This window comes from Megalopta genalis, chromosome 15 (assembly GCF_051020955.1).
Source record: "Megalopta genalis isolate 19385.01 chromosome 15, iyMegGena1_principal, whole genome shotgun sequence".
NCBI lineage: Eukaryota > Metazoa > Arthropoda > Insecta > Hymenoptera > Halictidae > Megalopta > Megalopta genalis.
The window spans coordinates 6722469-6740606 of NC_135027.1; the positions used below are offsets into that span (position 1 = coordinate 6722469).

The window sequence follows — 18138 nt, forward strand, 5'->3', positions numbered from 1 at the left end:
TTTAACCGTAACTTCGCCCACTCGATTGTAAATTTCGGTAGTACGTGCTTTGTAAGATTGTAAGTGCTGTGCATATGTATATAACAGGGTGACGGAAGAGCGTCGAGGACGATGAACGTCTAGAGAACAAAATTATTTGTCCGATGAAATAATGTGTCTTATATATTATGGCAGAATAGCGGGGAAACGACAAGTGTTCCCGATGAAGAACTCGATGGAGATCGGTCGCGAATCATAGGTGTGTTCCTCTTATTAGATGGAGTAAAAGTGTAATAGTTTCGTAATTACCTGACACGGATAAAAAAAATACAAAAAAGAATATAGATTACAGAGTCACGAGGTCTGCTTTGTCTTGTTATAATCAAATACTTTATATTATGTAGTACAGGTTGTCATTAAACGTGTGAACAAACCTATATCATTAAATCTTTTTAATTACTAAAACTGTGGCGTCGAGTAATTGTACTTCGTTCTGTGTCTTCTTTTGTTCGACCGACTAATTTTTCAGCAGCAGGTGAGTAACAATTTTTAATAAAAAACGTGGGACGATTTTTATCTGCAATATTTTATATATATATATGTATATATATATTAGCATAAAATTATTGTTATCATTTACAGTGGTTTACAATGTGTAGAATATTTATAATACACACGGTCCGCAAGCAATATATTTCTTTCTCGATACTTATTCGTTAAAGTGTATTTGTTGCATATATATATACATGGGATACAATACCAACAGAACTTTAGTTAAAATTTTCGTCGTGTGTTGACAACTTTGGAATGCACCGACGGAATGTACCGTTGAAGATTGGTATCCATCGAAACGAACAAAATCCAATGTATATTAAACATCATTTGCAATTCTTAGATAACATTTTCAACAAAACCGATTCAATAAGTTACACCTTTCTCTGACTAGATATGACGAATATGTTTTTTGTTACTGAAGTACAGTCTTCATATATTTTCCGTTCCAAGTAAAAAGTAATAGTAAAACTTTAAAAAAAAAAAAATCTAGGTAAAAAACGTATGGGAAATCTCAAGATTTGTATTCGAAGAGTCTTGCCACAAAACGTATAGTACAATGTAAGAAATAATAACACGTAAAACATAAACTGTGCACCAAGAAATAACGTAACAGTAAGTAAAAGTTTGTTTTAGCTAGCCACTTCTAACTTAAAAAAATATATCTTCATCCAAGTTACCATGAAATAGATCTTTCTGAGGTAAATATTCGATATTTATCTTTTAACGAATAAAAATCTAGCCTTTCTTTATAATGTTCAATTTGCGATATTAAAATCGGAGGTACTCGTGCATCGTAAATTTTCTTAGATAATAATACGCCTATCTTCACATCTTTAATACATGCACATGTTACTCCAATATCTTTACATAATAAGTACAACTGTTTCATCGTAAGTACAACCGTATACCTTTAATTAGTTATTTGCCTTTGTTGGTTTTGCATTGTTAGCCTAGCTATCTCTTGACTCAGCGTATCAATATTATCCTGAAAGCGAAACATTAATTAACGCTATATTTTGGACATCAATTTTGTTCGTATCTACCTTTAAAGTCATATTTGTTAGTAAAGTATCCTCTACAGTTGTTTGCAGTTTTTCATTAATTTCTAACGACAGCTTCAGAGTCATTTTCTCGTCTGAAACTCGTTGGGTGAAAATTGAGGCCATTATTCCTCCGTATCGAGCTAATTCCGCCTGTGACACAACAAAATGATACAGTTAAACCAATTGATTAATATGCAACTGCATTTGACGTTAATACACCTCATTATAATTTAATGTACTAAATTTTATTGCTGTACTTACTGCATTTCTTCTACTCTTGATATGCTTGTGTGTGTGTGAAGCAAAGTATAATGCAATTAGTGACATTGAACACGACTAAGAACACGATTGTGCTTTCACAATGTACATAATGTGCAATGGATATTTACCTTATATCTGTCTCGCTCATTGCTCCCCATGGCACCAGAATTTTCTCGTAAAATATAATACTGTATAATTTTCGACTTCTTTTGCACCTCCTCTGTCAGATATCGATTATGGTCCTCAAGGAATTCGATTCTTTCAGCCTTCTTAGCAATGGCTACTTGCAATCCTACAATTCGCTCCATTAACGTATGTGTACTAGGTTCCACGACCTGAACGTTTTGGTCACCATTCATACTGTTATCAGATAAGGCACCATTTAATGTATCTCCTGAAACAAGAAAAAAGTAAACATAAAAATATAGAAGAGGAGAAATATTTGTATATCAAACTGCTTCCATCGATTTTAAAGAACCTGTGTTCAGTGAAATATTTGATCCAGCTCTTGATGCAGCTCCCAACGAATTGCAAGGCGATGATGATTGATAAGCTTCCAGCTTTTTTCTACATTGTTGCAGCTCTCTTGTCATTTCCTTCATAGTTAGTTGCAGTTTCCTCTTCAAAACAGCATTCTCTCCTTGGCTATCTTCTAACTTCTGATTAAGACCTTGCGCCAGTTGTGTTTGTTCGGCGACATGCATGGCTAAGAGTTTACTTTCTTCTGTTCTTGTTTCCTGCTCCTTCGCGAGCTTTACCTCAAGAATCTTAACTTCTTCCATCAAATGCCTAATACGTGCGTGCAACGGTTCGTGTTCTTCCTCCAGTTTCTTCACTTTAGCTTCGATGGCCGTGAACTCCAACTGAAGGCGTACATTTTTGTCTGTCAATTTTTGCGTGAAGTCTAACATTTCAGCTTCCTTCTGTCGACAGGCATACATGTCGGCTTGTAATTCTTCATTGACTAATCGCAGGTTATCTATCTCCGCTTCAGCCGATTGTTGACACTGTTCTTTACTGTAGAAACAATAAAATGTTGATATAAAACGGCATTGTGGTTTTATAATCGCGATACTCACTGTTGCAATTGAACCTTCAGCGTTTCTAACTCGGACACTTTTCCATTTAGCTCTAAAACTTCTTTCTGACGTTGATCGGCTATGATCTTCAGGTTGCTCAAATTGCTTTCATAATTCAAACGGTTCTTCTCGGCATCTTGTATTTTCAAGCTGAGTGTATTGTTTTCTTCGATTAGAATCTGCTGCCTCTGCTTCAGGGTCTCGACCTCTTTCTGTAACTGAAGCCTCAACATTTCTTTATCTTCTGTAACATGTCTTTCCAATATTAGACGCGCTTGTTGCTCCTTCAATTGTTGATCTAGGGTAACCGCTTTATTTTCCTCCGACTGTTGGAATTGCCGCATCGTTTCTTGCGTCTCTTTACGTATAAGATCGCATTCCTCTTTCATTTCATTGATCCTTGTCTGAAAAGGAAATAAGTCAGTGACACAAATTGTAACCAGATAAGAACATCAATTTCCCATATTATTACCGTGGCTTTATCTAACTTCTGCTGAGTTTCCTTTTGTGTGTCCATCTCCAATTTAAGTTTGTTCTGAGTCCATTTCAATTTGATGTCTCTCATGTTTACATCTTCTTTTAACTTCTCTGCTTCCTTTTGAAGTTCAGTTACCTCGCGACACTTTCCATCCAAGATGTTACATATTCTTGTTCTTTCTGCCTGCATCTCGCGCAATTTATTTTGGAGCAGTTCTTGTTGTCTTGCACTGTCTTTTGCTTTACGTTCTGCGTGTTCTCTGGCTCTAAAAATATAGTACACATGTTACATATTAGATACAAAGACAAAGATGTAATATTACCTTTGCGTATCGATCAATTGTTTTTCACCAACAGCATACTTCATCACCATGCACTCCCTTTCTTTGTTAGCAGCGCTATATTCTTTCTTTAGGTTTTCCTGGGATTCCAACGAGCCATGTAGTTCAGAAGTAAGTCTATTTATTGTCTTCTCCAAAGTTTCAATTTGTAAAGCATAAATCTCTCCCCTGTTTTCTGCTTCCAACAACCGATTTCTTTCCTCCAAATATTCAACTTTCTCTTGTAATTTTAAACAGTTTGCTTTAGAGTCCGCATAATCTTTTAACATAGTAAGGTATGCTGGGTGTTTAAGCAAACTCTGCTTGGACGTTTCAGAATCAAAACTACTGCACTCTGAATTGAAAACTTCAGAGTTATTATGTTGTTCACAGTTTGCGTTTTTTTCTATGTGGACGATATCATGTTCTGTGTTACCTTCTTTATTATCAGAATTCATTTCTATTTGTTTTTCGATGCTTAATGAACAGTTAGGTTGATCACTATTTTCACTCCTCTTTTCAGTGTTAATGCATATGCTTTCGGTTTGATTTGTTACAAAATTATCTTTTGTTTCACAGCCAACTGCAAATTCTTTCTCTATATTTTGTACATCGATTTGACTATTTGATGAATACAATGTATCTTTTGGCTTCTCTACTATGCTTGATTTGGTATTATTTGTTGGCTCTGGCAATGGAAATTGTGTACTATAGGATTCTCCTATACTTTTTTTTTCATTGCTACTGTTATCTACAGACTTCATCACTGAATTGTACTTTAAAGATAAATGTTGTGGCAATAAAGCTTTTTCCATTATGTTTGATGACTTCTCTGTAATAAAATTTAAAAAGTTACGACTTTTATTCAAGAACTGAGCATTTGATTGCATTATATTAATAGGTTTTGTTGGCAGTGAAATTTTAACCAACTTGCTGTCATCAATCAGAGTAGGTCGAGCTATTAAATTGCCTTGTGACCTATTGTTCCTGAAGTTTTGAGAAGTCTTTTGTCCATCTTTATTAACAATTTTCTCATACTTTAAGTGTTTCAAAGGTTCTGTTCGATCAATATTTTCCATTAGCTTTTCGTGTATGATAGAATTCTGAATTGAAGCTTCCTCTGACAGTGTTTGATCAGTATTTGAGCTCGGTGTATTATTAAACAATATTTCTTCTTTATTATCTGGTGTTAGTTTTAATTCTTCATAATCATCTGATTCCACAGATTTTGCAGCGTCATTTAAAATCATATCTGCAGGTGAATATGAAAATGAATTAGACAGATCAATGCTGCTATAAGAAGATGATTTCAATAGAGAATTTTCTTGCGATTTGCCTGCATCTCTAGGCAATACTGCACATTCCAAGAGGTTGTTTTCCAATAAATTACTTAAGGAAGTAGAACCCTTAATTGACGAATTAATACTGTTCACTTCTATCAAAGGATGATACTCTTTCTGATCATTGTTATTCAATAAAATTGAGTCTATCTCACTTTGAGAGAGTTTCTCCTGAAGTGGCTTCTTGTCCTCATTTATCATAATGACATGCTCATTCTGGGATCCATTAACTAAAAAGATCAATGAAACAGCTGATAAAATTAGATTCTACTTAAAAATACGTGTACTACCACCATGAAACCGTTTAAGCTTATTCCGAGAAAATACATACAATTATTTGACTCGTACCTTCTAAAATTGGAATATTCGGATTCATGTTGAAATCGGTCTGATCAAGACTTTCTGACGAGACTTCATCCTTACAGAACGAATCCGACTTCTCTTCATCCATTTCACGAAATTCCAGTTCTTTCGGACCAGTTCGACTCTATTTTATGGTGTCATGTTTTCCAGTGAAAGTCATTGGTGCCAAAGTCGTCTATCGACTTGAAATAAATTCGCGATTACAATGTTAGGCGACATTCGCGAACGAATGAGAGTAAAATTAAGGTAAATAACCTAAAACTGCGAGGACTTCAGCTGTCATTATTCGTTACTATTCCTATCCTAACCATGATTACACGTAGTACTTTTTCTAAAAACATTGGCCGAACATTCAGCTGATAAGTATAATCACTGATCAGAGGAGAATAAGAGCGTGTTCACGTTTGAGTTTTCAGTGCGCTCGGTATAGTGCTGTTTATCATGGTCAGCAGCGTGGAACCATATAATACTCGTCACCAATATTTCTCAAATTTTTTAACTTCTCAATAAGAATTGAGTATTTCAAACTATTGCTCTTCCAATCTTCTAATTACAGTAATCTCCCAATTTAAGTATCATATTCAGGGGCAACGAGGCTTTTAAATTGAGAGAATGCAGCGAATTGCTGTGCTCTGATTGGCAAACGATTCTCGAGATTTTTCGAAATTTCAGTGGTGCGAGTCAATCACAAATCAGGTAAAGAATTTCGAGATATTTTTTTTTATATTTTCTGATATTCGAGACAGTTTTCAAAGATTTTTTGGAAATTTTCGAAATTTCAGTAGTACAAGTCAACCGCAAGCCAGACAACGCAATTCGAAACACCTCGCATGTTTTCCTGATGTAATTAGCAAGTAGTTTAAGTCAATGGAAAGTCAGGCGTCAAAACTTTTTCACTGACATGAAAGGGAAAGGAATTCGTAGGAATAGAGATAAAAGATTTAGGAATATCTATAAATGAAAAGACGTTTGGAGTGAGTTTTATAGTATTTTTATTTTTATACATTACAGCTCTTATTCTATTTTACAATCATTTTATAATAATGAAAGGAAGACAGAACGAAACCGGTATTATAACTCAATATGCATTGAGCATCGTTCGCAAATTCGCTAGCAAGTGTGGTCAAAATCCTACGAGGAGAAAAGTACAAGTCGAATATCGCGCCGTGTATTTCTGATAAAGCGCCAGGTGTACGGTGATGTGAGACAAACTAGATTGGTTGTCGGTGCGACTCGTTTCTCATGTAGTTGTACTATTGCTCACTCGCTATTTCATCTCTTTGCTATTGACTATGAGAGGGCTGCAGTGTTCAACTGTGAATCGTCAGCCAATCGGAGCACAGCAATTCGCAGCATTCCCTCGTTGCCCCCAGATATGGTTCTTGAATTGAAAGATTACTGTATTTGCAAAATAATTAAGTCTTTACCAATTGCCTCCAAATAGCGCCATTGAGCGTAGTGGCAAAACGCTCAAACTGTTCGCCAAATTAGCGATAGTCGATTTTGGCTACCGTTTGAGGCGTTTTGCCACTGCAATAATTGGCGCTGTATGGACTTTTGAATGAAGTTTCAAGATTTTGCCGCAAGAGGCGCTGACAGTTTCAAATTGTTCTGTCGGTCAATTTCAAGCGTTTGCCACTACGACTAATGGCGCTATTCTGAGGTAGTTAGAAATGGCGCCAATTTCAAAATCGAAATATTTATTAGTCATATATTTTGCAAATGTTCCAAATGGTCAATATGAATAATTAAAGAGCTAAATTATTATGTTTGATTTGAATAAGAATCACGAGGTAATAAACAATGTGAGGGGTTGGTTATATAGGCGTCTATATTTGTATGTATAAACATATAAGTTATAAATACACAAGGCTTACATATTTATAACTTATACACAATATATACATATATATACTTATAATATTTATAACTTTGTCCACAATAGTTGTACAACATACAGAGATTATAAAAGAAAAGAAGTTTCATTTGGTTTCGTCGGCGCATCAGGAACAAAAGATTTCTGCGTTTCCTTAGTCGATCGTAAGGAAGAAGAAACGAGGAAGAAAGGAAACGTCTATACATATGTATATGTATATTATATATGTATATATATATATATATATATAAATTTATAAACAAATTTTCGAGGACGATCTCGCTTTTAATACTTTTTAGCTATGCGTCGAGTTTGAAAAGAGAGAGACGTAGGCCTTTCAAACAACGTATGGCAGTTTAAAAAAGTTTTGTAAATTCGATATAAAAAAAAAATGTCTCCGAAATTTCGCCCTTAGGATACAATCAAAATCGACCAACTCGTTCAAACTAAATCTATTTAGGCGACGATTTTTCTCACGCGTGAAAAGCTTCGTTCCGCGTTTAGTGCCGTTGCTTCGTTTCGTCCTCTTATACAAAATACGTAAATAGAAAATATCGAACTTAGTTCTCGAGATTCAAAGTGTGTTTACTTTTTCGCAACCGACGATCTCTCTTTCCACGTTCGATCGGGAAATATATATCGAATCGTAAATAATCGCGCGACCTATGAAACTTAAGGTTTGAACTGGCCTCGATCCAACGGGGATTGCACATCCCAGGTGCAAATAGCATTTGTAATAAAAAAAAAAGAGAAAAGCTCGACGAATTAACGTAAACGATTCGATCGTTCTTAGAATTCGAATACAAATTACAAATTGTACTTGTTCAAACGAGACGTGAAAATTTACATTCTACGAGAATCAAACGAGAGGAAAAGAGACGAGCGAAACTTCAAGCATCGTTTTACAAAATGGAATTTCGAAGTTTTTATTTCAAATACTATTTCGCTCCCACTTCGCTCGCGCCCGTGGCTTTTTCCTCCACGGCGTCCTTAAATGCGTCTATACGTCGACACCTGGCTTTCGATAGTCTTTCACGGTTAAAAAGAAGTGTTTTGTGGAAGAAAGTGTGTAATATAAATACATTGATAATCTCACGCCCGGCACGTTCCGGTCACCGAGGTGTTTCCCATGGTTCCGGGACGCGACCGTACATTTTCCTTCTTTGCACCTATACAAATACGCATTCTACGCCTAATCTCGGCTTCCTGTTTTCGCGTTGCTAGTTTACCGCTAATATTGTTACTATTTATGATTGTATGTACAAAACAGAACGTTTACGTGCTTACGCTTGACTCTCCGCCTAACGCTTAGAAACTGTCGGGGATCCTTCCGAAACAGAGACATACCTCTATCTCGAAGGCTCCTCGTACAATTGATAGTTAAAATAATTGCACGGGAATAGGTAAAATGGAATCATTTATTATGATCTTTTCATCGTAAAATTTCTCTTCAGAACCTTGGACTTTTTCTTCAGTATCTCAACGTTTGATTGGAAATTGTTTCAGGCCGAAGTTCACGGTATTCTTTATAAAAATAATAAAATGTTCAGCGACGATTATTATCCAAGGAAATGCATGTGAAAGAATGCTCGGAGACCGACGATCCCGCAGTTATTTCGGTGCAATTAGTTTACCATAGAATGCCCCCCAAGATGGCCACCCACAAGCACACTCCCTCAACATTGCACTTAAAAGGAAAGATAAAAACAGTTACACACTCGGACGCTTGCACGAGAAAAAAGGACACAAACAACTGGAATGATTTCTTTCTTTCTTTCTTTCTTTCGTTTTCTTTGCTGTTATTCGCGTCGTCGCTTCATCCTTGTCCGCTAAAAACAAACATTCGTTCCCGGTATCGCTCGAGACGACGTTTAAAAAAAGAAAAGAAAAGACAAGGAAAGAAAAGCAAAGCGAACGAGAAGAGGACACGCACAGAAACAACGTTAAATCCCTTAAGAGTATGTAATTTACAATGTAGAAAAAGGAAGGAGAGAGAGAAGGTAAAAGGAGACTGGCGAACGGACGAAGACACGTTTTCTTCGTCTCCCTCTCCGAGGAGATTCAGAAAACGAACGCTACGAAGGAAACTACGTATCCGACGATGGCTAAAACGAGATATACCACAGGACATCTGTCCACCAGGATTCGAGGTACTTATTATAGGGTATACAAAACGAGTTCCGTTATCTCTTCTGTGTTTCTCTTTTGAGCAAAAGACACGCGCGAGCATTCGTCGTCTTTCCTCGTCGGGGCACGATCGCCAACAGACAGCTCGCTTGAGACGTTAATAAATTAATACACGGTTTTGGAGGACATCGGAAATAATCACAGTTGAAAGCACTGACAAGCTCGACGTGCAGCACTCGGGGGTCATTATCCTTTATTTCTTTATAAAAAGAAAAATAACAAATTGTTTAGAAAAAGATACCGCCAGGACCATTACGAGTAATTTTCTGAGATTTCTACGAAATGTAGAAACATCTTGAATATAAAGTTAGAAGTTAATTGGGACAATAATATAACACAGTTCAATATTTCTTTCTCAAAGAGAACGGTCCCGTGGAAGATTTACACAGAGAGTGGAAAAATTGTTTTTAGCGAATAGTGTGAAAAATTAATGACCCGAAAGTTGCACGATCGTCCTGCGAGAGATTCTTTATGTAAGTCGGAAGTATTCGGGCCGGCAACATGGCGGCGTGGCGCAACGAAAGATCAAACTACCTCAGTCCTCGCGACACATCTTCTTCTCCCGATAATGATTCACTGTTTTAACGCTAGCCTTACGAAATACGGAGTAATGCAAAATTACGTCACTACGTTCGAAACCAAGTTCGACGACTCGAGAAACCGCACGCACGATAACCCGATACCCTTCGTTTCCGGTTCTCGGACCACGGAGCACTTCTGGTTGTCGAGGAGAAGCTACGGGCACATAATATACGCAAAAGAAAACCCTGTATTAACTCGCAGAATTTTTCTGAATTTAAGTATTTAGCATTTGAAGAGAATCAAATAAACTGATCGGCTTGAGAGATCGCTCGAGGGTTAATAAATATACGATGTTTAATAAGATAACAACGTGCTTAGAATTTCATTTGGAACGAATGCAATCATTCGTTTAAAATGACACAGGACTACGCGTGATTTTGATTTTGTCGGCGTCGTTATGTACTTATAAGGACCGTTCCTCGCAACCGGAAGTGCTCCACGCTTAGGCTTATATATATATATATAATATAATATATTATTATATATAATATCCTTTCTCTCGATTCCAATCGCGAAAAAGCGATTCATGGACGAATTTTGTGATCCAGAAGACGAATATTTAAGAACCGCCTGACGGTTTCGAAGAATTTTAGAAATCGGTATCGGTTACGTTCTAGAGGTCGCGTTCGATGATCGTTCAATGAGAATTATATACCGCAATTTGTACGAGTGACACGGTGTATCATGAGCGATTGAAAAAATTCCGGATTCGACCGACGAACGTTCCCGCGATCCAGGGATTCATCGATCCCGGCGCGATCCAACGTCCGCTGGCGGAGCCACGGCGAATGATAAGATATAATACCGCGATTAATCGATAGGAGGTCGCACCGTAATTCGTGGATTAATTAATAATACGATTAAATTACTAGATCGTTACCGCTCTTAGTCGTGTACGCCTTTTTTCTCTCTTTTTTTGTTTTAAATACGCAATGGTACATAAATATTACTATCGAATGGACTGGCGAACGGACCCACCTTTAACTAACACATTACTAACAGTAAAAAACTGTAGAAAGGCTCGTCACTAATTAAAAATCAACCTATCGAATTGAATTCGTGCGCTGTACAGTGAAAAATCATTTGTACAAAAATTTGTATGCTCTTTGTTCGTTCGTCGGTCGATTCATAACATACGATAAGACTTGCCTCGGTATAGTGACATATAATACAAATGCCCCCCTTTTTTCTTTTTAATTTGCGAAAACGACGGGCCAACAGTGTGACAGAAGCTTCGGGTCAAACTGTTTGCTCTGGTTCCCCTTAATTATCAATTCTCTCGACAGAAATAAAAGTCAGTTCCATCTACAAGCGTTGCGTTTCTCTTGGCCTTTGTATAAATATATTCTCAAGTATATGTGCCTGTTCTTGTACGCTTCGTCATCCGTGCGATTCATCTTTTCTCTAATGAGTCTCGTGCGCAACGATCGCGACCCTTGATCGATCACGATCAATTCACAGCCGCGATCTGAATTACTCGAAGAGAGAAAAAGATAGATAGGGAGTGAGAGAGTGAGAGAGAGAGAGAGACAAAGGAATCGCTAATCTTCTTGTGCGTATCTCAGGACGGGTTTCGCGTCGTTTTAAAATTAATCGTACTTAATTCAACTGAGAAAATTATGTACACCAGGCGCAAAACAACGATCTGTCGAAAAGCGAACGTATCACCGAAATGCAGAATTCTCTAGGCTAACTGTAGGACCTTCGAAAAATTAGGCAGACGATGATCTCGAAAGCATTCGAAACAATTAAAGAATACTATAAAAAGGACTCTATACCTTAATTCAACGGTCCTACTTCTGAGAATACCTTGTATATAAAGAAATACACCGATCCGTTACGGTAATCATTAAATATCCATGCGATATTCTTCGATTATTCTGAATAGGCGATCCTTTAATTGTTTCGAGCGACTCTGACTTGTCCCAAGCTCAGCTTGGAATGTATTACAAACGTTTTAGCAATAATATTCATCGTTTTCAATGTAATTCTCACGGTGATGTAATCTTCACGAGTGCACTCTCTTTTAGTGTCATCGTGTGCACTGATTGCGCTAAGTACACATGTTGAAATACATGTGGCAAACGTTCAACAAGTAGGGGGATGTTGGATCTTCAAGGCCTGAAGTTAGCTCGCTGCAGTTTAGATTACGTTAGGCGACATTTATTCTCCGATTGGCTGCTGCTCTTCATGGTGTTCATTGTTAATAATATTTAGGTATCAAGTTCCAAATAGTTGTTACTCAAAAAACGCCGGAGAATTTGAAGTGAAGAGACTAGTTAGGAACTTTGTCAGACATCAGTGGTAACTTCAGACACTACTTAGTGGACCAAACATTGCAGACGAGCCAACATGTAAACGCTGTGATCCATTCATAGGCCATGATCCAACACAATCCCGTGATCGCTGGCCAATATTCTTTATCAGTGTACTTAAATATATGAACACGTATTAAACGAAGCTTGCAAAAAGTAGCATAATAAAAAAGAGTAGGCTATCAAAGATATGTCTCTTGTATCAAAATGAGGGCCAGAGGCGCTACGTTTGTCGAGGCCGATCAACAGACCCCTAAACCTAAAATACATTTTATAATGTGTTCATATATTCAACGCACTGTGCACACGCGCATGCACATTATGTCCACCTTAATTCGTGACAAATTACGCTTCGATGTGACGCCACATGCACGGTTGCAGATAGTAGCTTCCGGGCAACAGAAATGGCACGATCAACAACCGATCCTTTCGAAAAAGGTCGATGTATGAAAAAAGAAACAAAAAGAAAGAATAAAGACGCCTTACTATTTCTGTTGCCAATGAGCGACCTGCACGATTGACCGATCCTCGCGAACCCACGAATCGCTGTCTGCCTTGAGAAACCTGAGGAAAGTTTAGCTGTGTCGATGGCATCGGCGCCTCTTCAATGTGTACTGAACTCTTTGCGGTTGCAGACCGACTAAGATGTGATAGGTGCCCTAATTTTACGGAGGTCGTTGGACAAAGACACGTGTCAGAAAGGTACTATGAGGATTGGAGAAGTTTAAATGTGTCGGGCATTTCAAGAAAAGTAGCAACGCAAGTTCCTCGAAGCGTTCGTCACTTCGCGGTCCCGTAATCCATCGACCTACCGCAAAACAGGATGCCACATCACTGTGGTTTTTCCTTGAATTGATTACGTCGTCACGTGGGAGTGCTCCTGGGACGCCAACATCCACGCTGAGGGTGTCAGAGCGCCGAGTTCGTGATGGCGGTCAGTTACTAATACTGAGTGAAGTGGATTTGTATTGGTTCGGCGGGAAGAGAGTCCCAAACAACCGGTACAACTATGACAAAACATCCGAGCGATGAAATTTCGGATCGTGGACCCAGTCTGGTCAAGGCGAAGACGATCTGCAGCCTAGAGCTCAGACTCGAGGCTAGAGCTATAGGGGCTCAGGATTAGGGGCTGCGGTACCAGACCCATCCCCATTGCGATTGCCAGGGGGGGATGGCATCGTGAATAGTGAACTACACAGTGGCGCGGTCGCAGCCATTTCTCCATGGACCGAGCGCGAACACGCGGCATCCGCGTTGGAGACTGACACCACGGGGCTGTTTCCTGTTCAAAGCAGCTTGGGGCAGCATCTCAGCGCCCGTCGACGTCGACCACAGCGGCGACGTCGCAACGACGACGGCGTCGGTTGATTCAGGCTATTCGTGTTCATCTTGGATCAGCTGGCTGGTAACTCCGAGTTCTGGCTCTGGGACAGCTCCAGCAAATGGCACTCTGAAAGAGGGATCTGTCTTGTGCGGGCGCTCTGCTTTTTCTGCAAACCATAAACCAAGCGATCTTAACACCTGCCGATTGGGGAAACGAAAACGGGGCTGTCTAAGCATGGTGTCTGAAGTCTAGCCTCCAGAGAATCGAATGGAAGTGACACTGTACGGTACATATCGATATGCTTGTTACTCCGCTAGGTTTTAGAATGCACCGTGGTGCTCGATGATCGAAGATTATGGCCGTGGGTATCGAACTAGTGTGAACAGCTGCGCGAGTAAACTGAGATTCACCTGTCTCCTGAACGGGAAACAGCCTCTGTTCTCGTTGTTAGGCGGCGGATGATTGATCAGCAGGTCGGGAGTTGGCGTGTTGTTAGGACCTAGCACGTTTAGCTCCTTAAAACACTCAGTCTCTATCATCTGAAACGGAAAAAAGACATTTTATGCCGGGCGAGCCTCTCGTTTGATAGAAGACAGTGCAGCGTTCATCGCAGCCCGGAGTCAATCTTCCACGATAAGCCCGAGCCAAAGCCGATCGGCCGGCCGGGATTCATGCTTCGAAAGCTCGAACGGGGATTCGGTGAAATAAAAGCGGCGATAGTGGTCCACTTGCCGGCTCTGACGCAAAAGAACACTTTGGCCGGACCATGTTCCCCGGTGTAAGTGGACGGAGCCGTTTTGGCGTGCGATATAAACGCCGACTGACGTGCTCTTTGAAGCCCGGTACATATAGACACCCGGAATCGTTAAACGGCTTACTTCGTTCTGCCAGGGGATGGACACGCTGCCGGTGTTGAATTTGCTGTAGAACGTGTCGTCCGTCGCGTCCAAATTGACACCTTTCACCGTCGAGAACTGCTCAATGTCCAGCACGTCCTTGGCGTATACCGCATGCGGCTGCAAGCAAAATCGGACGGCCATTATGGTCTCTGCTGGTCCGCAGGCTCAATAGCAACGGCTATTTTTTTTTTAGATCCGGGTTTAAGATTTTGTTATTGCAGATTCTGATTGTTTTATTATTAAATTAACCTTCGCACGGCTCCGGCAACCGACCGTACGGCGGACTCGGGATCCAATCGGACTCATACGGGGAACATGCTTTAGTTTATTGCTCTGTTGAAAGGATTAATATATAATAATAATTATATATATTATTTATTATATATATATATATATATATTATATATTATTTTTTATATTATTATATATTAATATATAATAAGGATTAATATATAATATTGTTGAAAGGATTAATTGATATGTTACCCGATAATGAATAAATAATGAATAAATGACTCTATGATATGAATTATTGTGAGGATGATAGAAGAATCGATTTCTACTGTTTGAACGATAAAGAATGTTGTACACTGTTTCAAAGATAAAAAATAGTATGGTTTCTGATGACCGTGAAAGATGTCTGGATGTACAGTGGCCCATAACAGTGTTCGTACACCCCTTAAAACGCAATAACTATTTTAAAACTGAACTAAATGACTTGAATTTTTTTTAGATGATGGACAGACTAGTCTACTAGACAATGACTGAAATGCTCTTTTTTTTTAAATTTTGCTATCACCTGGAATGACAAAAAAAAGATAAAAATCTCTCGTTTTTTAATTTTTTTATCTGAGCCCACAACGAAAATTCACGTTGTTATGAGTCACAACTTAAAGATCGCAAAAATCGCAGTTTTATCACGATTTTTAAAAAAATCCGCAGTTTTTAGGATACGATTTCGATCAAATTTTCAGCACGCATATAAGTTAACGGGATCTACAAAAGCATTTTTTTTAAGTTTTTGTTATAGGCTCAGATAAGAAAAAAGTAAAACAATGAGGGTTTTTAATTGTTCGTTTTCATTCCAAGTATTGGCAAAATTAAAGAAAAGCTTCCCAGCCACCGTCTAGTAGACTAGTCCTTCCATCACCTAAAAAACATTTAGTTCAGTTCTAAAAAAGTTATTGCGTTTTAAAAGGTGTACGAACACTTTTGTTGGTCACTGTATGTCTTAAATTTTAGGGGTGTGATCGTGACGGTGGAGTTGGAACTGGAAATGATAGAAGTTTTAAGGAGAGAATTCGAGAAGGTGGTAGGCGGTGTTCGCAAATGGTAAAAATGTTTATAAAAACTAATATTAAAACGAATGTTTTGGTTAATCTCTAGAATTTAAACTTCACATCTAGGATTCAAACTTTAGGTCGTTGGACACTCTGAGTCATTAACGCGCCCCATACTCTTTCAATGGGGATTCATGACTCGGCGTGGTCTCTGAACTCGGCTAAAAACTCAAGTTCGTGTCCAAACGATAACCGTGGATCTGACTTGGACCCCGAGTCCGGCCGGCGAGGGTTAAAAGCGTTTCGAAATACAGTAATGTCTCCCTAATTGACGCTCAGATTGTACACAAACATGGACAACTTTGGAAGAGAAGATATGATCGTTCGAGCCTCGTGGCTCTTTTGTTATGGCTATCGATTGTCAACAACTATAAAAACGAGCTGCAAGGCTCGAATAATCGTATCTCCTCCTTCCAAATGGTCCATTTTTGTGCACAATCCGAGCGTCAATTAGGGAGACATTACTGTGGTGGTAGAACGGCAATAGAATCGATTTGAATGACACCTACTCACATCCGGGACAAACGGCGGTTCCCACATACCGGCCTCGACCCTCTTCCAGTTCAAGCACTGGAAGAAGCTGTGAAGCTTGACTTCCTTGGCGCCGTGTCTGCCGCACTTGCAGCCGAGCCTGTTCTTCGGGCTCTTCTTCAACAGTTGCTGGCACAGGCTCTTCGCCTCCTCGGTGAACTTCGGCGAGTACCTTTCCTGATCCTCCTTCACTCTCCGATCGACCTCCTCCCTCTTGACTTTCTCCTTCCGGGCGCGGAACGGCGCCTGGCCTTCTATCATCTCGTACAAAAGACAACCGAAGCTGAACCAATCTGGCGAAAAGGTGTACTTCTCATTGTCGATCACTTCCGGCGCCATGTAGCCTACCGTGCCGACCCGGCCCCTCACCATGTCTTCCTCGGTGATCTCGACCGCGAGACCGAGGTCCGAGATCCTGACGTGCCCGTGATCGTCCAGCAGTATGTTCTCCGGCTTGCAGTCCCTGTAGACGATCCCCTGCAGGTGCAGGTGCTCCAGACCGCAGACTACTTCCGCCGCGTAAAACCTGGCACGGTTTATATCGAAACCCGGCTCACCGCCCATGTTGTAAATGTGGAACTTTAGGTCGCCGCCGTTCATAATCGTCAGCACCAGGCACAGAGCGTCCTTCGTCTCGTAAGCGTACGCCAGCGAGACAACGAACTTCGAGTTGATCTTCTGCAGGATGTTCTTCTCGATCAGGACCATCGCCTCGCCCTTCCGTTTCTTGATTCGCTTCTTCTCCAGCTTCTTGCAAGCGTACATCTTGCCCGTAGCCCGCACCTGGCACGCGCACACCTCGCCGAAACCACCCTTCCCCAGCACCCTGTACATCCGGAAGGTCTTGTACGTCACCGGTTGCGCCTCCAGCCATTTCCATTGAAGATACCTGGAAAGCACATCGGAGAAGCTCTAACGTTTTCGAGTCTGGTACCTTTTCGCGGAACGCACGGCGGTCTCGGTAGCGATTTTTTGCGGAGAAATCTCGAATTTTGGGGGGACGACCTTCGCGAAATACGGCGATACCGGCGAAGATTTTGTAACTTTTGACTCGTTTCTCTTTTCGGGGGTCTTAACGAGTTGAAAATAATACGTTTTCTCGACACAGTATCTGCCGGCGGTGATTTTATAATTTCCGGAAGTCTACGGTCGAAAACTTTGCGACACGTTAAGCGCAGTCGAGAAGTTCGCACGATATCAAGGTCATTTAATTAATGGAACCGACACTAGAAAGTGAACATTTTCTATAGGAAATATTAGTTCAGCTATTTTGTATTCTACGATTCCTAGTAACATTCAATTTGTTCAATACATTACGATAGAAATGAATTTCAAAAGCTTAGTTACAAATTAGTGACACACGTGGGGCACTGAACGTGTTAACTCTCTGGGGCACGGTGGGATTAAAAATGTCCCATCTTTTTGATACACGATAAAAACCACGGTAAAAATGCACCTCGAAATATTGCAACAGCTGCATGCGCATTCATGAACCCATTCTTGCCACGGTGGGACTATTTGTGTCCCACCCTGTAACAACAAATTGAACTGAATTATTGTTACTTTTTTTTACGTTTTTTTATTATGCGATTCCTTTGTTAATAAAAAGTTAAAGAGTCGTTCGATGGAACTGACAATTACAGTCGCGTACCAACAAAAGCCACCCC

The 18138-nt window shown here is 39.8% G+C and overlaps 2 protein-coding genes across 6 annotated transcripts in view; both read right to left on the reverse strand.

Moving 5' to 3' along the window:
* Window positions 1-546: 546 nt before the first annotated feature.
* Window positions 547-5754, reverse strand: Golgin104 (coiled-coil domain-containing protein 186). 2 transcript variants are annotated; one of them, XM_033468911.2, is made up of 9 exons: window positions 5403-5754; window positions 3718-5284; window positions 3390-3660; window positions 2918-3321; window positions 2317-2855; window positions 1967-2232; window positions 1839-1862; window positions 1578-1727; window positions 547-1519 (listed from the first exon to the last, which is right to left on the reverse strand). In XM_033468911.2, the coding sequence occupies exons 1-9, from the start codon at window positions 5503-5505 to the stop codon at window positions 1445-1447; spliced, it is 3399 nt and encodes a 1132-aa protein (XP_033324802.1). In that variant the 5' UTR covers window positions 5506-5754; the 3' UTR covers window positions 547-1444. The 2 variants fall into 2 exon arrangements, with proteins under 2 accessions (XP_033324802.1, XP_033324803.1); XM_033468912.2 differs by lacking the exon at window positions 1839-1862 and having other exon boundaries at window positions 5403-5752.
* Window positions 5755-7230: 1476 nt separating this feature from the next.
* Window positions 7231-18138, reverse strand: part of Gprk2 (G protein-coupled receptor kinase 2) — a 43126-nt gene continuing 32218 nt past the window's right edge. The window contains exons 4-8 of one of the 4 annotated variants that reach the window (XM_033468921.2): window positions 16841-17360; window positions 16454-16732; window positions 14580-14717; window positions 14112-14240; window positions 7231-13867 (exon numbers count right to left, since the gene is read on the reverse strand). In XM_033468921.2, the coding sequence (XP_033324812.1) occupies window positions 13772-13867; window positions 14112-14240; window positions 14580-14717; window positions 16454-16732; window positions 16841-17360 (1162 nt within the window). In that variant the 3' untranslated portion in view covers window positions 7231-13771. Of the gene's footprint in view, window positions 13868-14111; window positions 14241-14579; window positions 14718-16449; window positions 17361-18138 lie in introns of those variants that run through there. The other 3 variants (XM_033468920.2, XM_033468918.2, XR_013034841.1) reach the window with 3 other exon arrangements.

What these genes read in the sequence shown, in the direction of transcription:
- Golgin104 (XM_033468911.2), bottom strand. Translation starts at nt 5,505, where the DNA reads ATGGATGAAGAGAAGTCGGATTCGTTCTGTAAGGATGAAGTCTCGTCA. An exon ending in CAATTGATCGATACGCAAAG is followed by an intron (nt 3,661 to 3,717) that starts GTAATATTACAT and finishes CTATATTTTTAG; the next exon opens with AGCCAGAGAACACGCAGAAC. An exon ending in TCAAGAGTAGAAGAAATGCA is followed by an intron (nt 1,728 to 1,838) that starts GTAAGTACAGCA and finishes GTTGTGTCACAG; the next exon opens with GCGGAATTAGCTCGATACGG.